Genomic DNA, 16,334 nt, shown 5'->3' on the forward strand with positions numbered 1-16,334 from the left:
ATCTTTTTGTTGGGACAGGTAACCTTCAAGCTCCCTTAGGTTATGATAAATTTAGTTATTCTTGGCGGAGTAAAAAGGGAACCAAATTCCACCAGTCCATTGGCAAACACTACTCTTCCGGCTATGGACAGGGAGATGTCCTAGGATTCTATATCAATCTTCCTGAAGACACAGAGACAGCCAAGTCCCTGCCCGACACTTACAAAGATAAGGTAAGTTTGTCCTCCTGAGATGTCCCTGGGTTTGAAGATCTGTGGCAGCCATTGCCTGCAGCTGTGACCTATGGCTTGTGATACTGACCCGCTATTCATATTTTTTCCAACATTGCATTATAAAATTTTCAGACATGACAAAGTTAAAAGAACTTAAAAGTCAGTGTCTGAAAACCAATCATTAAAATTCTATTATTAACATATTATCAATGTATTCTCCCCCTGCTCCATCCATCCATTCATTCATCCATGTATTTTTTTTGTTTGTTTTGGGGGGGGGAGAAACAGACAGGAAGGAAGGAAAGGAGTGAGTGAGAAGCATCGTAGTTGCATCGCCTTAGTTCCTTGGTGGCTTCTCATATGTGACTGACTGGGGGGCTTAAGCCAAGCCACTGACCCCTTGCTCAAGCCAGCAGTGTTAGGCTTCAAGCCAGGGACCCTGAGATCATGTTAATGATTCCATGCTCAAGCCAGCGACCCCACGCTCAAGCTGGTGAGCCTGCCCTCAAGCCGGTGAGTCCATACTCAAACCAGCAAGGTTGGGGTTTCAAACCTAGGACCTCAGCATCCCAGGTCGGTGCTCTGTCCACTTCCCCACCACCAGTCAGGTCATCCATGTTTTTTTAATGCACTTCAGAGAATATTGCAGACATCAGTACACTCCCCCACCAAGTACGTCATGATGCACATCATTAGCTAGAGTTCAACCATTGTTTATTTTTTATTTAAACTTTATGTAAAATAAAATGTACAAATTTTTAGTCACTGAGTTTTAAGTTTGACTCAGACCCCTCTGTGGATGTATAAACTGTCATCACAGGGAAGTTCCCTCATGCCCTCTCCCAGTCAACCCCAGTCCCACCTCTGTAGAGGCCACTGCGTTTTAGAATATTTTTTCCCATCGTAATTCGGTTTTGTAGATTTACTTGTTTTTGATGTTATATAAATGGTATGTTGTCTTGTGTTTGGATTTTATCATTTGGCATACTGCTTTTGAGATTCATCCATACTGTTGTATGTTTATGTAGTGTGCTTTTATCACAGGGCAGTATTTCAGTGTATGAAGATGCCACAATGTATTTATCCATTTTCCTGTTTTTTTCCCAGCTTTTTTTTTTTTCTTTTTGGATTTTTCTAAAATTGGAAACGGGGAGGCAGTCAGACTCCCGCATGCGCCCTACTGGGATCCACCCGGCAAGCCCACCAGGGGGCGATGCTCTGCCCATCTGGGGTTTCGCTCTGTTGCGACCAGGGCCATTCTAGCTCCTGAGGCAGAGGCCACAGAGCCATCCTCAGCGCCCGGGCCAACTTTGCTCCAGTGGAGCCTTGGCTGCGGGAGGGGAAGAGAGAGACAGAGAGGAAGGAGAGGGGGAGGGGTGGAGAAGCAGATGGGCGCTTCTCCTGTGTGCCCTGGCCGAGAATCGAACCCAGGACTCCTGCACGCCAGGCCAACGCTCTACCACTGAGCCAACCAGCCAGGGCGGTTTTTTCCCAGCTTTATTGAAAAATAGTTAACATATATCATATCCATTTTCCTGTTGATGGATACTTGTGCTCTTTCAAGTTTGGGATTGTGAACATTCTTGAACAAATCTTGTATACATGCTTTTCTTTCTTTTGGGTCTATACCTAGAAGTAGAACTATGGGGCCATAGGGTAATTATATATTTATTTTTATGAGAAATTGCTAGACTCTTTCCATTCCTATCAACAATATCTGAGAATTTTAGTTGCTCCAGTGTTGCTGTGGTGAGAGTATATATGTATGTGTTTCCTTGCAAATTTTATTAGGAAGGCCTTTTTTAACCATGTTTAACAAATATATGCCATCTAGTACTTTTTAAGAAGCACATAGTTCAAAACTAGCAAAGATTTGTAGTTTCTGTCACAGAGCACATGATGCCGTGCTATTTGTGTGATGTTGCTGATGCTTCAGTGAGCCTTTTTTTTCTTTCTTGGTTTTCAAGGCTTTGATAAAGTTCAAGAGTTATTTGTATTTTGAGGAAAAAGACTTTGTGGATAAAGCAGAGAAGAGCCTAAAGCAGACTCCCCATAGTGAGGTGAGTCATGGTCACAAAAACGTCAGAACTAGACCTTGCAGATTGGGACCAACCCCCTTAATGATAAGTGAGGAAAGAGAGGCCCTTCTTTCCTGCTGACACAGCAGAGGGAGCTCCCACTCGGCCTCCCGTGTCTGTGCCTTTGCTGTGATACTGTGCTGCTCTCAGGGATGACCAGGTTCTTCAGGAACACCCTCCAGGAAAGGCAGAAACAGAGTGATCTGATAGGGAAATGTATAAGTGATTGAGGCAGCAAGGCAGAGGGGCCTGTTCTTTCCCAGAAGAGGGGTCCGGTACCGAGGGAGGAACTCGGGAGTAGGTGAGGGGAGAACCTTGCCATGCCACCTGGAGGCGGCCAGAGCTGTAATGGCTCCTTGTGTCCTCCAGAACTTTCCCTGCCTCCCTGTCCCAGAGTTGTTGGGAACATATCTGCCCAAGGTCATAGCACAAAGAAGGTCTGACACATCTGGACCAGCCACAAGGGCCAAAAATAGAAAGGGAGGGAAGGGACAAAGTTCTGAGCTGGAAACATTTTTCAATAAAAACGCTGTGAGGAGTCAATAATAGAAACTAATGTAGGAAAAATTTTTTAAAACTAGAGTCCCAGTTGAAAAAGATAGTAACAGGAAGCAGTTAATAGATCTAAGGATGATATAGCTAGAAAACATAGCAAGTCCTCAAATGTCCTTTTGTCATAACCTTGATGTGCTGCCATAGAAACTTAACTCTTGCTTATATCAATTAGCCTGAGGTAAAATTGGTTTCAAAATGTGTTTTGCTACAGTTCCAAGAACCCGTTGATAATGTCAAGTGAGGAATTATTGTATAGGCAGGGAGAAGGTCGCTTTTGCTGGGAAGAAGAGAGAGAAAGTTACTTCAGAAAAGGTTCCTTAACCACATATGGATAGTGGTTAGGAGAGAATATTCAGGATAAAGGACAAAGAAAATGAGGATTCAGAGACTGACAGAATATCCTGAGAATTTTCAAAGTCGAAATACAGAAGCAAGAACCTGATGCAAGGGAAGGCAACAAGCTTAAGCAGGTATTGATAGAAGACCACATTACTTTCTCTAAGTGTAATATGAACAATAGAAAGTATAACTAGTAGAAGTAGCATAGGGATGCAGAACACAGACCTGAAGACCAGCTGGACGAGTGCCTGTAAGCAGCCTGTGAGGGGCCTGACTATATAAGATGTTATTACACAGCTATGTGCTAGTCTTGGCATACATTATTAACAGGATGGTGGCAGCACTTCCAATGGGTTCTCCAAGTGACTTCTTTTTGAGTTTGTTTGTTCTGTTTTTAAATTCTAAAGTAAAACCATGTTTTTTGTTACAGATAATATTTTATAAAAATGGTGTCAATCAGGGTGTGGCTTACAAAGATATTTTTGAGGGGGTTTACTTTCCAGCCATCTCACTGTACAAGAGCTGCACGGTATGTATCATTGGTCATCCTGTGAACAGAACTGGAGAACGAGGTGAATGGGTGTGATGAAAGAGCTACTGATTGAGTCCCAGAAAGAAAGCTGAATAGCCTAAGTGAGATGGGAATGTTTTCACACTGCCACTGTTTGGGCCAGAAACAATTGGGTGTTTTAGGAAATGCATGCTTGGATCATGCAATTAGTGTGTCCATACTTGTCCTTTGAATGTATTGTGAGGTAATGTTATTATTCAGTGTAAAGGCTATATTTATGTGCAAAATCAATTTGGTATTACATATGTCATGCTAACCTACTATCATTAGTTTGGGATTGTTGCTTATATTCATTTAAAATATAAATTTAGGCCCTGGCTGGTTGGCTCAGTGGTAGAGTGTCGGCCTGGCATGCAGGAGTCCCGGGTTCAATTCCCGGCCAGGGCACACAGGAGAAGTGCCCATCTGTTTCTCCACCCCTCCCCCTCTCCTTCCTCTCTGTCTCTCTCTTCCCTTCCTGCAGCCAAGGCTCCATTGGAGCAAAGTTTGCCCAGGCGCTGAGGATGGCTCTATGGCCTCTGCCTCAGGTGCTAGAATGGCTCTGGTTGCAACAGAGCATCACCCCCTGGTGGGCATGCTGGGTGGATCCCGGTCGGGTGCATGCGGGAGTCTATCTGACTGCCTCCCCATTTCCAACTTCAGAAAAATACAAAAAATAAAAATAAATAAAATAAAATATAAATATATGATTCAGTATGAAGGGGACTATCATTAGAGCCTGTTTGTTTGTTTTTTTAAATGACTTGAAAAGGTAATAACTGGAAGTTTCCAAGTATTTTTAGTCTGTCGATTAGGCACCATGGAAATAAAATAAAGGCATCTTTAGGTTATAAACAAAAATCAACACGTTTATTTTATTTACCCAGTTCTTTAAAAAAAAAATTTTTTTTTTTTATTTTAGAAAGGAAAAAAGAGAAGCATTGATTTGTTGTTTCACCTATTTATGCACTCATTTGTGTGTGCCCTAACTGGTGGTCAAACCCGCAACCTTGGCATATCGGGTCAGCACTCTAACCAACTGAGCTACCTGCCCAGGGCTGTTCACTCAATTCTTCTTCTTTTTTTTAAGTGAGAGGAGGGAAGATAGAGAAACAGACTCCCACATGTGCCCTGACTGGGATCCACCCAACAACCCCCATCTGGGGCCAGTGCCTTTTTTTTTTTTTTTTTCATTTTTCTGAAGCTGGAAACAGGGAGAGACAGTCAGACAGACTCCCGCATGCGCCCGACCGGGATCCACCCAGCACGCCCACCATGGGGCGACGCTCTGCCCACCAGGGGGCAATGCTCTGCCCATCCTGGGCGTCGCCATGTTGCGACCAGAGCCACTCTAGCGCCTGGGGCAGAGGCCACAGAGCCATCCCCAGCGCCCGGGCCATCTTTTGCTCCAATGGAGCCTTGGCTGCGGGAGGGGAAGAGAGAGAGAGGAAGGCGCGGCAGAGGGGTGGAGAAGCAAATGGGCGCTTCTCCTATGTGCCCTGGCCGGGAATCGAACCCGGGTCCTCCGCACGCTAGGCCGACGCTCTACCGCTGAGCCAACCGGCCAGGGCCTGGGGCCAGTGCTTGAACCAGTCTAGCCACTGCCTGGGAGAGGGGACAGGGAAAGAAGAGGCAGGGGAGAGCAGGGGAGAGAAGCAGATGGTCACTTCTCCTGTGTGCCCTGACTGGGAATCAAACCTAGGAAGTCCATAAGCTGACGCTCTATCCACTGAGCCAGCCGTCTGGGGCCTATTTACCTAATTCTTTTATTTCTTTTTTTAATTTTTAATTAAGTTGGAGGCAGGGAGGCAGAGACAGACTCCTGCATGCCCCCCACACACCGGGATCCACTCGGCAAGCCTCCTACAGGGAATGCTCTGCCTATCTGGGGCCACTGCTCCGTTGCTTGGCAACTGAGCTGTTTCAGTGCTGAGGCGAGGCCATGGAGCCATCCTCAGGTGCCCAGGGCCAGATTGCTTGAACCATTCCAGCCATGGCTGCGCTGTGGTGTAGGGGAGGAGAGAGGGACAGAGAGAGAAGCGGGAGGGCGAAGGGTGGAGAAGCAGATGGTCACCTCTGCTGTGTGCCCTGACCGGGAATCGAACCTGGGGACTTTCACACACCAGGCCAATGCTCTACTGCTGAGCCTGTTGGCCAGGGCCATATTTACCTAATTCTTGATGGACATTAAGGTTAAGGTGTTGACCACTTTTAGTAATATTAATATGTAATGTCAGTGCTACCTTTAAAAAGAACAATTTCCCATGTCCCATTAACTTTTTCACTATAGGCTTGTGTTTTTTTCATGTCTGCTTGAATTGAATTTGTCCCAGGTTTCCATTAACTTTGGACCCTGCTTCAAGTATCCTCCAAAGGATCTCACATACCGCCCTGTGAGTAACATTAAGATTCCATATGCATCCTCAGAATCTTTGTTACTTTCTGCTGTAATTACTCTAATCACCTCATTTCTGTTTCTCATCCCCCAACCAGATGAGTGACATGGGCTGGGGCGCCGTCGTAGAACATACTCTGGCTGATGTCTTATATCACGTGGAAACAGAAGTGGACGGGAGGCGGAGTCCCCCGTGGGAACCCTAGCCAGGTCCCTTTCTTTGTAGACACAGACTTCCTGGGGAATAATATTGGTGGGTTTTCTCTTTGTTCTGTAACCATTGAAGATGTTATCGTGAAGATACTGCAGAACATTGCTTCTGCTCTTAGCAAGTCAAATGGCTGGGTGAGGCTGGGAGAGACTGCCTGTCCTTCGACACTCTCCCTGCCCTTGGTGACTGCTTTCATTTTGTGTGCCATATGCCAACAGCTGCTGACCCTCGGACTCCATAAGCTCCCTGTGAAACTGGTGCTGTACCATGTAACCCACCACTGAGACTTGTTATTTCCCTGTGTTTTCTAAGGAGTGGATAATATTGTCCAAATGGCTAACTTATTTAAAGGCATTTTCCCCCCTGTGGACATTGACTCCATCCCACCTGAATTCCAAGGAAGTGGTGGGCCTGTTTCTGAGAACAGCTGAAATCAGTGGTTGTACATTCCAAACCAATCAAAGAGCTTACCTTTGGGTGTGGGGTTGTTTTTGTTACTAATTTTGACATATACTTTTGAACACTGGGATCTCTGAAACTACCAGGTCTCTAAAACTGTAATTGTGAAAGGAACTTGCTTGCAGCTTAAACAGTTAAACTCTTACCAAATAAAATTGTGATCCAGCGTGTGTGACACTTTGTTTCCCTTTCAAGTTGGGTTCCTCCTGGTGGCAGTGTCAGCAATGTGGGCAGTCTGCAGGAAGAGTAGCCAGCACTGGAGGAAGGGACCAGCTCTGGCTTGCATCGCAACCCGTCTCCTGTTGCTTTCCCCTCTCCAGCCAACTCAGCCACCCCTTTGTCCTGTGAACTCAGGCTCAGGCGGTGAAGAGTAAAGGGTTAACGGTCTCCCTACGGTTCTCCTTGAACATGTATGTTGATATGTGTGTGGATTGTTTTCCTGCCTTGCTTATCTATTCCTTCCTGTAGCTGATGATTAAAGGGCATTTTTCAGAAACTGAAAACTGGAATGGAAGAATGGATCTTTCATTGGAGTCCCTTTGTGTCTCCTGTTTGTAGTTCAGTGGCAGTACAGCCTCCCAGGATGGCCCCAAAGACTCTCGCTTATAAATACCCCCTGCGTTAATAGGTAGAGTGGTTCACCATGATAGGTAATATGTTGCCAAGAATCACCATATATTATTGCCTGTTCAAGAAATTTCCAAAATTTCAAGTGACTAGTAGAATCTTAACTTAGTAGCTTTGACTAATAGTTGTGGCCGCTCCACACTTTGTAACAGGAAACCTAACAGCATGCTTTTAGGCCGGAGTCTCGCCCTGTCACCCTAGACACCTATTATCCGTGGCTGGTCCTGAAGGGCAGACATGGTTATAAAGCGTCTGGGTCCTCAGATTTTGAAGAACTGTTAAAAAGATGAGGGTGATGTTATTTAGAGGAAGCTGGAGGTACTATAACCACATATGATTGTATAAAATATAAATTATAAAATATAAACATAATTACCACATATATAACCCACTTTTAAATGATAAAATTATTATTTTGTACATTTGGCTTTTACAAATCAAAGATAACAAGAATAATGATTTTGTCTGTTCATACTTCATGTTCAAAGAATATGTGTGTGTGGTTTGGTAAGGTTCATTTAAAGGACTTGAAGAGTACCCACTCTGTATAGCCCTGTATAAAACAGTTTCTGTAAGCAGATCATCACAACTTATTTTATTCCAATGTAAAATTAAACAAGTGGGAGAGTACTTCCCAGTCATCTCAAAGACACAGTTGCATAGTTCAAAGAAGACAAATTATAATCAAACTCAAAATCATGTTGTGTGTTGAAAGCTTATTGCTTTACTATCACTGCTGTTCTCTTTGGAACCAGAGTATACATTGCTGTACACATCTTAACCATTTTGTCTTAGCTAGGAGTAGATGATAATTCTGTTCTAGAAATACTTCTACAACTATCCCCTCATTCTGAAGCTGGACAGATAAGCAATAATTTTATCTATGCCAAAAATAGACTAAGAAACAATCGGAATAAATAATAAATATTTCTAGTTGTAAAATTTCAATACTTCAATAAATATCAGAATTTCTGCTAATGCTAATTTGTTTAATAAATAAGATAGGGTTTCATTTCCAAATGGTATAAATCATTAATGCTATTATCACTAGAATGGAAAAGTTTCAAGTGGTATACGTTTTAGCAAAATAATACCATCCCAATTTATATATATCTTTAAAGTATAAATTCTCTGAATCTTGGAAAGGGAATTCACTATCACTATATTACCCCTTCTTCCAGCCATCTCTCAGAATAGTAAATATTGACCTACTAGAGCAGAGATTTGGTAGAGCTGAGCCAAGCTGAGAGCTGATACAATAGACTGAAGGAAAGATTCAATTGCCTTATTAGGTCTAAACAGTCATTAATGAGAAAATTCATTTTTAACTTTATCTTAGTAATACTGTTCATGCACTGATATTTAGCACTATTTTTTTTTAATTTTATTCATTTTAGAGGAGAGAGAGAGACAGAGAAAGAGAACGGGGGGAGGAGTAGGAAGCTACAACTCCCATATGTGCCTTGACCGGGCAAGCCCAGGGTTTTGAACCAGCACCCTCAGCATTTCAGGTCAACACTTTATCCACTGCGCCACCACAGGTCAGGCTGGCACTATCCTTTTTTATTGAATTAATTGAGGTGACATTGGTTAATAAAATTATCAATATATAGGTTTTAGGTATACAATTCTATAATACATTATCTGTATATTGTATTGTGTTTTCACCACCCCAAGTCACCCTAACCTTTTAATTAAATAAATAAAAATCCTCAGCAATAATCTTCCATCTTTTAGTGCCTATTAATCAGCTACCAGTTACAGAGTTCTTTTAAGACTTAAGCTTATGCTTGTTGTGAAAATTAAATGTTTATGAAAGTTTCTGATAACAGATTTTAAATAGTTGAATGACATAAAGTCCCCAGTAGTGTTTCCTTTTAATGAGCTGTGGGACTTAAATTTAAGTTTTTGTCTATGACACCTTTAGTATGAAGTTCCAGTTTACTCAAATAGGTTTTTTAAAGAAGAGAATTTTAAGCCAGGTACAGACAGAAGTTTTTGTGTTAGTTACGGTTCTTTATTCTGACTGGTGCTCATGGAAGCAGTTGGGAAACCGGCCTAATAATTAGTTTTGTGGTTTTCATCAAGAAAATGTAAACTAGGTCTTTGGGAGGCACCTGCGGTGGGGAGCTACTTGTCTTTGATCAAAGCAGCTCTGTGTGCTTGAGGGGCGGAGTTGCTGGAGCCCCTCTTGGAAGACCCTGCTATGACCACCCGCTGCCTGCAGGGAATGGAGCTCTTGAGCCCGTGAAACCTGAAGTCCCAATTCTGTATTTAGCACCCTCTCCGCTAGTAGCATTTTAAGATGTTTTCAGGTAGACATGTATGGGCCCAGAGAACAGTTTTATATATATTTTGAGACCCTTAACCTTCATTTCACAACTAATCACTAAATCAAGTTAGAAGGCTCGTTCCTCTTTATATGAGTCCCATCCCTATTTTCTTGGTACTAAAATGTTACCAATTCGAGTCCTAGCATCATAATGTAAAGACACTGCCACCCCAACCACTGTCCCCAGATAAAGATCTCAGGCGGACTTGCAGGCTTCTGGGAGGGATTTTCCTAATGAGCATGCTTGCCAATGCAGCCGGATCAGGCGGAAGCAGCGGGCTGGGCTTCAGCACCTGGCTTCAGGAGCAGGGCTGGACTCCAGGCGCTTGCGCAGGTGGTTGGCAAAGTCCACCTGGGTCTGTGATAGGACTTGGTTGATGATAGTCTTTGGCAGCCATCCCTAGAGTAGAAGATAGAAGAATTTGACCATCTTGTGGGTGGCGTTTCACTCTACACACCTCTGGACCCTATCACAAACACTGGAATGGTTTGGTCTTAATCTTCCAGCTGGTCATGGGTGCAGCCTTGTAGTGGACCGTAGTCATGGGCTGGAGGACTACGTTGTGGCCCTGCTGTCATGAAAGTGTCAGAAGCACAGGATTTGCTCTCAAGACAGATTTCAGACCTGTCCTCCCAGCTGTGTAACACTGAGCTTGTTAGCACACCTTTCTGGGCCTAAGTTCCCTTTTTTTTATTTTTTAAATTACTGATTGATTTTAAAGAGGAAGGGAGAGAAAGAGAGAAACATCTATTTGTTGTTTCACTTATTTATGCATTCATTGGTTGGTTGTTGATGTGCCCTGACCGGGGTCTGAACATGCAATCTTGATGTACTGGGACAATGCTTTAACCAGCTGAGCCCCCGGCCAGGGCTAAGTTTTTTTCTAAAGTAACTATAGTTGAAATTTAATATAAGAGGTAAGAGGGAATATCAAGCCATTGCTCAAATCTCTTTCCCTCTTCAACAATCTGATTCCCTCCAAATGGAAAATTTTTCCTATTCGGTGTTAGATAATACGGGAGGGGTAAGGTCCTACTTTTCTCTGACCACCTTCCCACTGTGCCACCTCCCGGCCCCTCACCTTGAGGTCAATGCTGAGCAGCCATGTGAGTTTGGTCTTTGAGGGACTTCCAGCCAGGGGGTGGAGCACCATGCAAGTGGGGCCGTGCTCAGCTCTGACAATTGAAGAGAAGTCGAGTTAGGAGGACAGAGTTCTCTTATGCTGACTAGTTATACCAGCCACGTTTCTCGAGTGGCTTGTCTTTCCAAATTTATCAGAGAAGTCTCTTTTGCCAAGGCTGATAGTTAACAGTTGGCATGATTACCAGCTTATCAAAACGTGCAGATTGGAACCAGAGCCCGGAGGCTTCCCGTGGAGTCTTTTAGTTGACGGGAGACGGAGGTTGGGGAAAGGGCCCCGGGGGGTGGCTGGCGCTCCTGAGGAACGCGGGCAGCAGCTGTGTTCTAAGTGGTGAGGGTATTTTAATCACTAGTACAGCTGTACCTGATCATACCAGCTAAACCTCAGCCCTACCTCTTGCTTTAGGAAACTTAAGGTCCATAAACTTTCCGGGAAGGTCAGGACAAACTGGCTATATGTGTAGGGCTAATCTCGTATTCTTTCCCTGCTATGGAAAATGAGAATCTTCTTTTGCAAAAAGAAGCTGAGAGTAGGGACCAAGGATTGATTTCTGGGAGCCAGGGATTCATCACACACTTGGCCCCCAGGCCCGTGTTAGGAAAGGGAGCTTTTGAGCCTGCTGCCAGTATTACCTGATCACACCTTTCTGTTCGGGCATCTCCCCAAAATGTGTGGCCATGCCAGCCAGGACACAGGTGGAGCCTCGGCGCTTGGCACAGCGCACACTCACAAAGTCACGGGGCCCCACAAGGTTTCCAGCAGATTCTGCAGCCAGCTCATGGGTGATCACTGTGTCTTTTCCAATCTTCTGCAGGACCTACCAGCCCACAGGGAAACAATTACTACCTAGCCAGTGCTAGGGGTACGGCACCCCCCCCACAGCTTTGCCCACCTTTAGACAGGGCTCTCATGGGTCCCTGCCACCCACGCCTGGGCTCTTCTCACCTTGATCTCCTTGACATTCGGGTTCCACTCTCCCATCGCCTCCATGCGTTCCACAAGCTCTTCATACAGCCTCTCCATGGGCTGGTCCACCACCACCTCCAGCCGGAATACCTTGCCCACGTCGGGGACCATTTTACTCAGCACTTGGTCCCCATTGGCCTGCCGGGGAGAGAAAGGAGCACAGTGCCAGGCAAGACAGGAAAGGCACAGGGAGAAGAATTCCTAAGTACCAGGGAACCTGGAACTATTTCTGATTAAAATAGAGTAGGTCATCTTTCCTGCCAAAGTCCTTGTACATCTGCTGGAGACTTCAAAAATGACCTACCTGCTCCCTTGGCCCTTATTTCTCAGTGTTAAATACTGAGGGGCATGGGCAGTTCCAGCGGAGAAGAACCTTACTCAAGAAGCTCAAAGATCCTGGGCGTAGGCAAAGTCTGGTCTACAACCTACTAATTACACACACAGGATGTTGGATGGGATCTTAAAGATTTTTGTACTTCAGTACCTCATTTCATCCTAGAAAGATGCAGGACCAGAGAAGGTAAATGATTTGCCCAAAGAAACTCTTAGCTAAGAGCTAGCCCTAAAACCCCCATTTCTTGACTTCCAATTCTGTAGTCTGTTAACTTGAGGAAGGAGAGGTTTTACCTGAACTTTGGGCGATGCCAGCATTTAAGCTTTTGGTGAAGATAAAACCAAAGTCTCAATAGAACCACTGGTTTTTAACTTGTGCCTCGTTACTGGCCCCCAGTGAAAGTGCACTGCTCAGGAGCAGAGAGCCCCAGAGGCTCGGGCCATCTGTCTTCTAGTCCAGCCTCATTGCAAGGATCACCCCTGCAGGCTCAGCCGTAAGGCCAGCTGGACGACACAGGCACTACCTTGGCTCTGCAACTTCCAGCCCAGGGTGGTGAGGTCTCTAGTGCACACAGACTCTGCATTGAATGCTCTCTGCTGAATAGATGTACAATGCATTTGGAGGGTATGTGAGGATACAGGAACACTTTCTCAAATGCAAGTCTCCAAGATATCTTTGATGGGGGAAGGAAGGATTTGAGGATATATTCTTGGGAAAGGAGAATTCTCAGGACTGCATGTTGCCAGTGAATACTGCACAATGCAGGGATTCTGAGAGGAGCAGGGGCTCCCAGCTGGCTTGGAGGAAGGCAGAGGAATGGTAAGAAGCTGTGCTTTCCTCCACACCCTCCCTTACCTGCTCGTTCTCCTTCTTCCAGCCCTCCTGGCCGCTGAGGATGCCCAGGGCCTTCTGCATGGCCTCCTCTCCCTGGCGGATATAGGCCAGCTCCTGGTCACTATACAGAGTGTCTTCCAGCCGAGAACCTGGGTACGCAGCCAAGGAGAGACCAAGCTTCCTACCCGTCCCCTTGCCTCCCACCAGCTTCCATCCCTTTGATCTTTGGATCTGCTCTTTCCTCTGCAGAGCCAAGACCAAACCACAGGATTCAGCCTGCAGGTCGAGTTAGACGCAGCAGCTGCAGGTGACACCGGGGATCTGGCCGTGAGAAACTCCATTCTCATCCTCTTTAAGTGAGTAAGAAAGGCCACAGGGGTGGCGGGACCAGAGCCACAGGTACAGTGTTTGCCCCCTGGCGGAAGCCCAGAAGCTGCAGCACTTACCGAGCAGCGAGCTCCGCCGGACCTGATGAATCCACGCACTCGGGGTTGGGCCACCCAGGGCTCGCCGGTTCAGCTCCCGGCCAATGGCCAGCACAGCTTGGTGCCTCAGCCCTGAGGGAAGGGAAGGAAACTGTTGCCTAGAAGTGGGCAAGCCCCTCCTACCTGTCCATCTTTTCACAGACCTGGAAACAGGCTTGGAGAAGGAAGTGGCTTGATTTCTAGTAGGGACCTAGACCAAAGCCAGGTCAGCTGCGGGTCCAGTGCTCATTTCACTGCACCAGGCTGCCTCCAGCGCCCAGAAATCTGCCTTCCATCTGATCCTGCCAGAGGCAGGTACTACACCAGAGTTTCTTTTATTTTATTTATTTTTTAGAGGAGACAGAGAGAGAGGGAGAAAGGGGGAGGAGTAGGAAGCATCAACTCCCATATGTGCTTTGACCAGGCAAGCCCGGGGTTTTGAACCGGCAACCTTGGCATTCCAGATTGATACTTTTACCCACTGCGCCACCACAGGTCAGGCCCAGAGTTTCTTTCTTGAAAGGGGGAAAAGCTTTGTTCAAATCAGGAAAATCCTGCTACAGCAGGACAATTCAAGACACCCGACCCCTGAGGTGCAGCTGCCAGCAGCTGGGGTCTCTGTCCTCCTGCTGTCTTACCCCCTCTCTTTTCCTTCTCCACCCCTCCCTCCTTCCTGCCCATGTCTTAGGCTTGCCAGTGCTGCTTGTCGGACAGGGCTAGGACTCTCCTGGTACCCCTGGGACTAATCCTAGAGGAAGCCTAAGCCAGGAAGAGTTCAAGGAAGATTAGAGCCCTAGAGGGGAGGTCAGAAATGACAGAATCTGGAAGGAACATGGGCATCCTGATATCCAGCCCATTTCTTCAGGTCTAGAAGTGACAAGACTGATGCAGACTCACCCTATAAACAGCACAGCTGGGATCAGAACCTGAGTGGCTGGTCTCCAGTACTTTCACCCATTAAACCACAAGCCTGATAGCTCTTGGTCACCCCTACCAACGTCCTCACTCTTGGGGAACTCACCCTTCATGTTACGCATGTATCTGTAGGAGCTCCCAGCACACAGCTTAAACGTTGCTTGGAGCATTGCTTCCTGGCAGCTGGAAACCGTGCTGGTGCTGCCGCCGCCTCTGCTGTTGCTGCTTCTGCCGCCGCTGATGTTGCCTCTGCCTTCAAGGTGGCTCCTTCTGTTCTTCTGAGCCTGTCAAGGTTTGCCTCTGGGTCCTGCAGTTGTGGCTGGGACCGTGTGTTCTGTGTCTTAAATGCTCACAGCTGAAGGCTGTGCTTCATCACCGGGAGATAAAAAAGCCATCACTCACAGTGCAAAGGAAGGGGTCAAGGATAGAGGGATTGCCTCACACTGCTGCTCTGGCCACTTGTGGGTAGGGAGGGGGCGGAACAGGGAGCGGAGAGGGGTGGGAGGTTGGCGCCAGACTCAGCGGAGGGAAGGGAGAGAAGCAAAGCCACTAAAGGCCGTTTAGAAAAAAGCGTCTACCATCTGACAGTGCTTTTCTTTAATTATTTTTATTTTTTTATTAATTTTTAGAGAAGAGAGACGGGGGGGAGGGGGGGGAAGAAAGCATCAACTCACATATATGCCTTGACCAGGCAAGCCCAGGGCTTTGAACCGGCGACCTCAGTGTTCCAGGTCGACCCTTGATCCACTGGCAGTGCTTTTCAAAGAGCACGTGGGGTGCTGTTTGAAACAGATTTCTAGCCCTCATCCTCAGAAACTCCAGACTGAATTGGTCCAGAATTGAGGCTCTGAAACCTGTATTTAAAAAGTAAAATTCGAGGCCCTGGCCGGTTGGCTCAGTGGTAGAGTGTCGGCCTGGCGTGCAGGAGTCCCGGGTTCGATTCCCGGCCAGGGCACACAGGAGAAGCGCCCATCTGCTTCTCCACCCCTCCCCCTCTCCTTCCTCTTTGTCTCTCTCTTCCCCTCCCGCAGCCAAGGCTCCACTGGAGCAAAGTTTGCCCAGACACTGAGCATGGCTCTGTGGCCTCTGCCTCAGGCGCTGGAATGGCTCTGATTGCGGTAGAGCGAAGCCCCAGATGGACAGAGCATCGCCCCCTGGTGGGCAGGTCGGGTAGATCCCAGTCAGGCGCATGCGGGAGTCTGTCTGACTGCCTCCCTGTTTCCAACTTCAGAAAAATACAAAAAAATAAAAAATAAAAAGTAAAATTCCCAGGTGATTGCCATGCAGGTGTTCTGTGAGCTGCATACTGCTTTGGGAAACACTGCCAGCAGAGTGCCCAGGGTGTCGGCTAAGAGCACAGCAGGGCCAAGCTGGGAGGGGCCCCTGGCCCCTGGGTGAGGAGCCCAAGGTCCAAAGAATGGAAAAAACCTGTTCGAGGTCAAACAGCTAGGCAGGGGCAGGAGCGGGACAAGCACACGAATCCTCTGACCTCCAGTCCATCTTTACGTGGTTCCTCTGGCAGCCTCCAGACACTGTGTGTTCAACTGTTCATTACTTATTCAGCCACTTATATGAGCAGCTTTACCAAAACCCTGTTCAGAAGTAGTGCCCCTTCTTAGGGGTCTGTGCTGGCACAAGGATGATACTGCAGGGCTGAGTCCTGTAGGCAGAGAGAGTAGAGCTGGTCAGAGACACAAAGCAAGGGGACCCGGGCCTGGCCGCGCCCTGCACCCGTCCTCACACTCTCCCAGCACCCGGGCTGGGCGCGCTGGGCCACAGCGCTTTGCCTGCTCTGAAAGGCAGACCAGACAGGGTCCTGGGGTACTCACCCCAGTCTTTGCTGTCAGCAGAGACTCATGAGGCAGCTGAGTCTTCTCTGCTGTTCCCACACACCATCCCCCAGGCTGGGGCGGGAGGGAGA

General features: G+C 46.8%; 2 protein-coding genes across 9 annotated transcripts in view; one reads left to right on the forward strand and one right to left on the reverse strand.

The window, feature by feature from the left end:
- ASH2L (ASH2 like, histone lysine methyltransferase complex subunit) overlaps positions 1-8,125 on the forward strand; it is a 32,794-nt gene extending 24,669 nt beyond the window's left edge. For 6 of the 8 annotated variants that reach the window (XM_066235556.1, XM_066235558.1, XM_066235557.1 and 3 more), the window contains 5 exons: positions 19-212; positions 2,180-2,272; positions 3,615-3,713; positions 6,068-6,127; positions 6,228-8,125. In XM_066235556.1, the coding sequence (XP_066091653.1) occupies positions 19-212; positions 2,180-2,272; positions 3,615-3,713; positions 6,068-6,127; positions 6,228-6,335 (554 nt within the window). In that variant the 3' untranslated portion in view covers positions 6,336-8,125. The remainder of the gene's footprint in view (positions 1-18; positions 213-2,179; positions 2,273-3,614; positions 3,714-6,067; positions 6,128-6,227) is intronic. The other 2 variants (XM_066235560.1, XM_066235561.1) reach the window with 2 other exon arrangements.
- Positions 8,126-8,968: 843 nt separating this feature from the next.
- STAR (steroidogenic acute regulatory protein) lies at positions 8,969-14,742 on the reverse strand. Its single transcript, XM_066235571.1, has 7 exons — positions 14,520-14,742; positions 13,481-13,591; positions 13,056-13,183; positions 11,846-12,004; positions 11,533-11,717; positions 10,841-10,934; positions 8,969-10,158 (listed from the first exon to the last, which is right to left on the reverse strand). The coding sequence occupies exons 1-7, from the start codon at positions 14,581-14,583 to the stop codon at positions 10,045-10,047; spliced, it is 855 nt and encodes a 284-aa protein (XP_066091668.1). The 5' UTR covers positions 14,584-14,742; the 3' UTR covers positions 8,969-10,044.
- Between the last annotated feature and the right edge of the window lie 1,592 nt (positions 14,743-16,334).

This window comes from Saccopteryx bilineata, chromosome 6, assembly GCF_036850765.1.
Source record: "Saccopteryx bilineata isolate mSacBil1 chromosome 6, mSacBil1_pri_phased_curated, whole genome shotgun sequence".
NCBI classification, from domain to species: Eukaryota; Metazoa; Chordata; class Mammalia; order Chiroptera; family Emballonuridae; genus Saccopteryx; species Saccopteryx bilineata.

Bases quoted from the DNA above. Each gene is read 5' to 3' on its own strand.
- STAR (XM_066235571.1), bottom strand. From the start codon at position 14,583: ATGCTCCAAGCAACGTTTAAGCTGTGTGCTGGGAGCTCCTACAGATAC. The intron at 13,592-14,519 runs GTGAGTTCCCCA...CCCTTCCCTCAG, and splicing joins ATACATGCGTAACATGAAGG to GGCTGAGGCACCAAGCTGTG. The intron at 10,935-11,532 runs GTAATACTGGCA...TTCAATTGTCAG, and splicing joins GAACAGAAAGGTGTGATCAG to AGCTGAGCACGGCCCCACTT.